The sequence below is a fragment of the Apium graveolens genome, unplaced genomic scaffold, assembly GCF_009905375.1.
Source record: "Apium graveolens cultivar Ventura unplaced genomic scaffold, ASM990537v1 ctg6102, whole genome shotgun sequence".
NCBI classification, from domain to species: Eukaryota; Viridiplantae; Streptophyta; class Magnoliopsida; order Apiales; family Apiaceae; genus Apium; species Apium graveolens.
The window spans coordinates 113,197-122,167 of record NW_027419223.1 but is presented as its reverse complement, the minus strand read 5'-3'; the positions used below and the strand labels follow the sequence as shown (position 1 = coordinate 122,167).

At 34.9% G+C, this 8,971-nt stretch overlaps 1 protein-coding gene across 1 annotated transcript; it reads right to left on the bottom strand.

Annotated features, from left to right (window-relative positions):
• Nucleotides 1–3,097: 3,097 nt before the first annotated feature.
• Nucleotides 3,098–4,138, bottom strand: LOC141703035 (uncharacterized). The gene has a single exon (XM_074506653.1). It carries the CDS (start codon nt 4,136–4,138, stop codon nt 3,098–3,100), a length of 1,041 nt encoding a protein of 346 aa, XP_074362754.1.
• Nucleotides 4,139–8,971: the final 4,833 nt, after the last annotated feature.

Sequence of the window (8,971 nt, the reverse complement as noted above, 5' to 3'; positions counted from 1 at the left end):
GCTGGGTTTGTAGGACCTTTATCAAGACTTTAGTTTTATTTTTATTTCTCACATGATTTTATATTATTTATGCAGCACCTCCATAGCCAAGGCCATTATGGATCAACAATTAAACCAGAATGTGCTTGTGTTCAAGGTCAAGTTTCCAAACTTTTGGGCTCAATCCATGAAAATGAAAAGGAGTTACTAGCAATTAAGGAGAAAAATTTAGAACTCCATGTTGGAAGAAAGGATCTCACTTAAGGAGAAAAATTTAGGACTCCATAGAAAGATCTAGATAACTCTTAGACTCCAATAGACATCACTTGACAAAGATACATGTATCTAGAGATTACATGTACCTGCACCAATACATTGAACATAGAAAAATACTAATACATGTACCAAGATTATTCTAGAGACTCCCACACAATTCTATTATTTTAATAGTCAAAAATATATTATTTATTTTAACACCCCCCTTAATTTAGACTATCCCAAGTAGACTTCGGAATTTGTTGAAGGCGTCACTTTTGAGAGGGTTTGTAAATAAGTCACTAATTTGATCTTGGGACTTTACATAATTCAACTCCACTTCACGCCTTTCGATGCATTCCCGAAAAAAGTGATATTTTGTATCAATGTGCTTGCTCCGTTCATGAAACACCGGATTTTTGGCCAAAGCTATTGCCGACTTGTTATCAACCAATACTTCCATGGACTCATTTTGTGGCATGTGGAGCTCTTCCAAAACTCTCCTTAGCCATATAGCTTGACAAACACAAGAACACGCCGCCACATACTCCGCCTCACAAGTGGACACGGTAACAATGGGTTGTTTTTTTAAACTCCATGAAAAAGATGTGTCACCAATAAAGAATACATATCCGGTGGTACTCTTTCGATCATCAATGTCACCGGCCCAATCACTATCACAATAACCAACAAGTTTGAACTCATTTGAGTAATGATACAACAATCCATAATCCATTGTGCCTTTGAGATAACGAAGAATTCTCTTGGCCGCCTTCATGTGTGTTGTTGTTGGAGCCTCCATATATCGACTAATAAGTCCAACACTATAGAGTATGTCGGGCCTGGTGCATGTCAAATATCTCAAACTTCCCACAAGACTTTTGAAATATGTAGGATCCACCTTCTCACATTCTTCAAATTTCGACAACTTCGTTCCACATTCAATGGGGGTGCTTACGGCTTGACAATTTTCCATCTTGAATTTCTTCAAAATCTCCCGTGTATAGCTTCCTTGTGATATTATTATCCAATCATCCATTTGCTTTACTTCAATGCCAAGATAATATGACATAAGCCCAATATCGGTCATCTCAAATTCTCTTATCATGTCTTGTTTAAATCTCTCAAACATTCTTGGACTATTTCCCGTGAATATTAAGTCATCCACATACAAGCACGCAAGAAGAAATTCTCCATTTTTAGCAACCTTGGAATATAGAGCATGTTCATGAGGACACTTGTAAAATCCTTGAGCTTGAAAGTATTTATCAAGTCTACTATTCCAAGCCCTCGGCGCTTGTTTCAATCCGTACAAGGCCTTCTTTAACTTTAACACTTTTCCTTCTTGTCCTTTTATGATGTATCCAAATGGTTGCTCCACATACACGATTTCTTCAAGAACACCATTCAAGAAAGCGGACTTCACATCCATTTGATGAATTTTCCATCCATTTTGAGCCGCTAATGAGATGATTAGCCTTGTAGTCTCAATTCTTGCAACTGGGGCAAAAACTTCGTCATAATCAACTCCATGTCTTCGATTGTAGCCTTTGGCCACCAATCTTGCCACATATTTTTCCACCTTACCTTGGGCATTCTTCTTCACCTTATAAATCCACTTTACACCAATAGCTTTTTGTCCTTTTGGAAGTGTTTCTAACTCCCATGTGTCATTCTTCTTTATAGACTCAATCTCGTCGTCCATTGCTTTCTTCCACCTTTCATCTTGCACGGCTTCTTTGAAGCTTGTTGGTTCAGTTTCCGCTAGAAGACAATGAAGTGTTAAGTCGGAAATAGCGGGAACATCTTCCGTTTCATCGTATATTTCTCGAAGACTTCTATAATGTCTTGGTGGTGTCTCGTCATCATCACTTGAAGAAGATAAAGGAGTTTGTCCATCATTTGTTGCTCGTGGTGATGTAGGAGGAGTGATATTTTCTTCACTTTCTTCATCAACAAATGGGAAGAAATTATAATCTTCTTGTGTGTTGCTCCGATCCCATGAGCCCTCTTCGTCAAATACAACACCTCAACTAATAACAATCTTTCCATTGATGGGGTTGTAAAGTTTGTACCCCTTTCCTCTTGCATCATATCCAACAAACACATACTTTTCACTCTTGTAATTCAACTTTGTTCTTAGCTCATCATCGAGGTGTGCATAAGCTATGCTTCCAAAAACTCTTAAGTGAGCAATAGATGGTCTCTTTCCTTTCCATGCTTGTTGCGGAGTTATGTCTTTAACACTTCTCGTAGGACATCTATTTGACAAGTAGACGGCACAATCTACCACTTTGGCCCAAAATTCCTTAGGCATATTCTTGCTCTTTAGCATGCTTCGAGCCATGTTAAGAATGCTCCTATTTTTTCTTTCGGCGACTCCATTTTGTTGCGGTGATCTTGGAACCGTGGCTGGTCGTCTAATACCATGAGCTTCACAAAATTGCAAGAACTCCTTTGAATTGAATTCACCTCCTCGATCCGAATGAATTGCTTTTATTTGATACTTGGTCTCTTTTTCAACTTGGGCTTTGAACTTTTTGAAGCATTCAAAAACTTGAGACTTCTCTTTGAGAAAGTACACCCATGTCTTACGGCTAAAATCATCAATGAATAACAAGAAATAGTGATTCTTACTAAAAGATGGAGGATTAAAAGGCCCACATACATCGGAGTGAATGAGTTCAAGTGGCTCATTTGCTCTTGACATAGATTCCTTTGGAAAGCTCTTTCTTGATTGTTTTCCGAAAAGACATCCTTCACAAATTTGGTTTGGAAGGTTGATGTGAGGCAATCCATTCGCCATATGCTTCTTTGATAGTGAATTTAGTCCATCAAAGTTCAAGTGCCCAAACCTAAGATGTCAAAGCCAAGAAGAATCTCCAACACAAGCCTTAAGACATTTTGCAACATCATTTTGAATTTTGAGAATAAACATATGATTCTTGGTCATAGGCACCTTTGCAATTAATTTATCATTAGAATCTCTCAAATTGAGAAATCGATCTTTCATGGTGATGCTATAGCCTTTCTCCATTTGTTGCCCCAAACTCAAGATATTATTTTTCATGCTAGGCACATAATAAACACTTGAAATAAAATTATGATCTCCATTTTTCAAGCGAATTAAGATGTTACCTTTGCCTTTGATGGGCACTCCCGAAGAGTCTCCAAAACTGACTTTTCCAATCACTTTCTCATCAAGATCCACGAACAAATTTTTATTGCCACACATATGATAACTTGCACCGCTATCAAGATACCACAAATTATCTTCACAATTTACATCTCCTTTATGCGCTAGAAGCAAAGTGGGCTCATCAACATTGCCTTTATCTTCAACAAAATTAGCTTTCTCCTCCACTTGATTTTCTGAAGCGTGACACTCGGAAGCATAATGACCAAATTTTTGACAATTATAGCATTTAACATTTGACTTGCCATACCTTGGTGTAACTCTTCCTCTTCCACGGCCACTTGAATTTCTTGTCTCGTACAATCTTTCATACTTTTGACTTTCCTCCCTTTGTTGGCCACGACCTCTTCCTTGTCCATATAGAAATCCTCTTCCACATCCTTTTCCAAGACCTCTTTCGCTCCTCATATACCTTCCATTATTATCTTTAAAAGATAACTTTGATTGTAAGGCTTGTTCAATTGGCTCCTTCTTTAACATTTTTTCTTCATGGGCTTGTAATGATCCCATAAGCTCATCAATAGTCATTTCATCTATATCTTTAGCCTCCTCAATTGCCACAACTTTGTAATCAAATTTAGAGTCAAGTGAACGAAGAACTTTTTCAATAACACGAACATCACTTACCTCTTCTCCATTGCTTTTCATTTGATTGACAACGGTCAAGACCCTTGAAAAATAATCCGAGATTGATTCGGATTCCTTCATTCGCAAAACCTCAAACTCGCCATGAAGTGTTTGTAGCCGAACTCTCTTTACATAGAATCATCCAAACATTGATGAATGATCATGATCGCCTTTTGATCCTTCTTTCTTTGGGCTTGAAGTTGATCTTTTTGAACTTGATTCAAATTTGCTTCATTTTCGGGCACCTCCAATCCTTTCTCCACAATTACCCACACATCATTTGCTCCAAGGATCGCCTTCATACGAAACACCAATTCTCATAATTATCTTTGGTGAACTTTGGCATTTGCCATTGAGACATTCCATTTGCCATGATCTCCTTCTTTTTTACACCACACAGGCCTTCTTTGAAGACAAGTAGAACTAGAACCTTTGGCTCTTGATACCACTTTATTGGAAGAAAGGATCTCACTCAAACTCACACAAGACAATTTAGGAGATGAAATGTATTACTTGAAAAATTACTTGATTACAAATGACTTGGTACAAGGCTTTATATAGGACTCCTTAGAAAGATCTAGATAACTCTTAGACTCCAATAGACATCACTTGACCAAGATACATGTATATAGAGATTACATGTACCTACACCAATACATTGAACATAGAAAAATACTAATACATGTACCAAGATTATTCTAGAGACTCCCACACAATTCTATTATTTTAATAGTCAAAAATATATTATTTATTTTTAACACTCCATAATTATCTAGTGGATACGGACTCAAAATTGAAAGCATTGCAGAAGATAGCAGTGGAGAAAAAATCCACAGTTGAGGAATCTGATGCAGCTTCTTATTATGACGACATCGAAGAAGATATAGTTTGGCATTAATGTAATATAAAATTTGTTTCAGTTGTATGTTATGTAGATGGATTATCTATTTTTTAGTAAATTGTGATAGTGAATTACTTTAAAGTTGTATGTTATGTAGATGGATTATCTAGTTTTTAGTAAATGGTAATAGTGAATTACTTTAAAATCAGGATGCTACATTAGTACCATTTATATAATTGTGAAACATTATCATAATTCATTATTTCATTAAGGGTATAAATAGGCTCATACCATCCAGGACGCAGTCACACATGTAATTTTGTAACATGGATTTAGCTAACCCAAAAATAAACGGATGAGATGTGTTTTAAAGTGACCCCTAGTTATACTTTTCGAGGTAGCTCACTGATACAAGTACTTATTATGTCCAAAGTTCATGGAGTTATCTCTCCTGTACGTATCAGTGGTGTTATCTGTTGGATCAAGAACATATCCTGAATTAGATGACTCATTAGATGACTGACTCCATTGATCATGAATGACCATCAAATTCCCTGTAAAATAAGATTAGAGTTAAACATATTAAATTAGATAAATAGTATTCACGTCGCTTGCTTACTTCTTTTTGTGAATCACCAAATACAATATATAATTTCTTATTTCCATAAGGGGTACTAGACCAAACATTAAATTTAAGGCTTTTATGTGTGTGGTCTTCAAGAATTGGTTTTATGACATAAAATATAGCATTATCATATTCGATCTGAAAATCTGCTAGGTTATACTCTTCTCTTCATATTGAGGGCAACACTTTTTTATCCACAGCCTGTATATTGAGAACACTATTCATTCTCTGTCTTCGAGGAGCACGAGTCAAATTAACCATTGCATGAATTGCTCTTCATGCATATTATGCTTTATTTCAACTTAATCGATCACTTCCATTCCCAATTCTAGAATTTGGACTGTAATTCAATTCACTATCATGAGCACAGTAACCACCATAACAACCTTTTTTTAATTTCACTACATGATGAAAATTTCCTTTGTGATTGAAACTGAGGGGTTGATCTATAACCATAACGGAACCGCAACATCAAGAAACAAATAATGGTAGTCAATACTCACTAAAACTCAGTACAGTTAGGCCCAGCAAAATAGATATATTAATTTACACGAGCACATGCAAAATATTAAGTGTAGGGATATTTTATAGATTATATATTTTTATATATTTTACGAGATCTTATTCTCATATTTAAAATATTTTATAATTAGTTGGATAATATTTATAAGAGTTTATTGTTTTATTATAAGAAATATAAAATTCCGAACCTTAGATGAAATTGGGCTTATATGGACTTGAATTTTAAGCATACTCGGATTTCGTGGGCTGCATGCACACACAACACAGTTTGGGCCCTAACTTTAGTTTTAGACATCAGAATATGGGATCTTACGGCCCATGCGACGCTAACAGAATTATCTACAGTTTAGAAGTGATCTAACATCAAGAATCAAACTGGAACATCCCAGAATCAGGCTAGGAAGATAGCCTATGAATTTTACATTAAAGTGCAATTTATTTTAGGAAATACATTAAAAACTCTTTATTACATACTAGGTTTTACATAATATATACATAGAATCAGAACATAATACACTATAGAATAAAGTTAGTCATATTTTTTAGAGAAGGGATAGAAGGAGATTGAGAGGGATATTGGAAGGAGTGAATGGATTCATCCAAATTCCAGAGGAACTTTTTAAGTTGTATTCTTTGTACTAAAATTGCTACACTCATGGTTTACAAATCCAATTTTTATCATGTTTATCTTATCATGAGTAGCTAATCCTTTAATCCAAAAGTTGGGTAGTATCTTTGGCTTGTTGTGTTGTTTAGTTATATGGCGATTTCTTATGATTTTTAATTTGTCATTGAGAGTTCAACACAACTAAGGGAGTCGTGAACCTTTGATTGGATCTATAGGAATTATAACGAATCGGGAGAGCAGTTGTAATTCTAGTAAATGATATGATAGTCACAATTTAAGTATTGGATCGGGAAATAAATATGTGGATTGTAAAACATATAAACCTTGGTTCATACTAGTTTATAATTGTACATTGCATGACCATGGGAGTGGCTTTCAGGGGATAATTGTATGCACTATAATCTACCTTAGGAGAGAATTTTATAAACATTAAAATGATTGTTTTTATTTAAGTAAGAGACACAAATTATACGTTCAAGATAGCCATTGAAGAACCCTTATTCTTGGATTATTTTACTCAGATATATTATATAATTTTTATTTATTTATTAGATTAAATTAGTGGATAGTTAAAACATCCACAAAATTATTCTCCACACCTCTATACTGTAAGAGATAAAATACTTGAAATTGGTGTCAATATCTGTACTTCCCTGAAAACGAAATGAACTTTTAAAAATACACATCAACAAATTGGCACATCAAAAATTCAACTGGAGCAGCCAAGAATCAGGCCTGGAAGACAACTTATGAATTTTACATCAAAGTCCAATTTAATTTGGTCACAGGTTCGAATCCCACGGAAGGAGAATTTATGATTATATCTCCTGAGTCAGATCTTGTCGCTTAAATATAGTTTACCTTGGTTCACGTGATTTGCAGGCTATTACGTGAGCTCATAGTATTTACCCAGTACGCACCCGAAGGGTAGCGGCTGCAGGTTACCTATGATAAAAAAACATTAAAAACTCTTTATTATAAATTAGATCTTACATGTTGTATACAGAATATTAGAACATGATATAGTATGGAAAAAAGTTAGCTTTATTCTTAAGACATGCGATAGGGTCGGGATATCCCCGCCCTCCGAACCGGACGTGAATGTATCCCCTCATTCGGCTATCTGCAGGGGAATCTCCACTCACTGCTTCCCCTAATATCCTCCCTTTACCACATCATGGGGGTTTACAGGAGATCCCAAAGGCTCGCTCGGAAAGGCTGCTGAGATTGGAACAACGAGTGAAGGAATTCATCCAAAAAAATTTTTTGAGTTATATTTTATACTTAAATTCCTACACTCATGGTTTGCAATTTAAATTTATAACTTCTTCATCTTATCATTAGTAGGTAATCCTTTAATCCAAGTGTTGGGTATTATAGTTTGGCTTGTTGTGTTCTTTAGTTGTATTCTGAATTCTTGTTAGTGTTAAACCCCTCCACGTTTCGACCATAGCACACCCATTTTCATACATTCCTAACTTCGACAAAATAGCGAATACAAGGCATTGTGTTTCGGGATCTCTTATTGCTACGAGTACTTAGGTAAAAATCTATTAAAAGATAAAAAAGCAAAAGACACTGGGATAGAAGAAAATGTACAAGCTTAAAAGATAAAAAAGCAAAAGACACTAGGATAGAAGAAAATGTGCAATCATACTAACCGTTACTTTTACTGATTAGTGATTCATATTATTATTACCAGCAGGTATAATATTTCCAGAACAATATTGGGATGAAGTTGTACCTGCTTGAATTCCTTCTCCTTGAAGCCTGGTAGAAAATTTACAAGAATATATCAAGTTTTACCTATACGAGATAGAAAATGTTCTTGGAACTCTTAAATGTGATAAGATGAACATGATAAATATAAAAAAAAAATATTTTATCATCATAAAGCATTTGAAACAAGAAATAATAAATACCGATTCGAAGAAAAATCTGCCTAAAGAATTTAATGCATAAAACTAGTGAATGCTTGTTCCTGTACATAAACACAAGGAAGAAGATTGGTGCTAATGGCGGAGCACCCGGTAAGTACATATCTAAATTTGAGGTTTTGTAGGTTACATAACAATGAGTTTACGTAGTGACTAACAAGCTCATTGTATAAAGTGTATACATATGTTTGAAAAGATGTATATTGATTTAACATAAATTAGGGAGATTATAAAATAATTCTGCAAATGTAAAAAATGTAGGGTTGTACATAAAAGTAAGATGATGGGGAATTTATAATCTAATAATTTAATATTAGTTTCTCAATCACCGAATCACTTTTGTATTCTAAAAATTACATGT

Bases quoted from the DNA above. Each gene is read 5' to 3' on its own strand.
- LOC141703035 (XM_074506653.1), bottom strand. From the start codon at position 4,138: ATGAAGGAATCCGAATCAATCTCGGATTATTTTTCAAGGGTCTTGACC.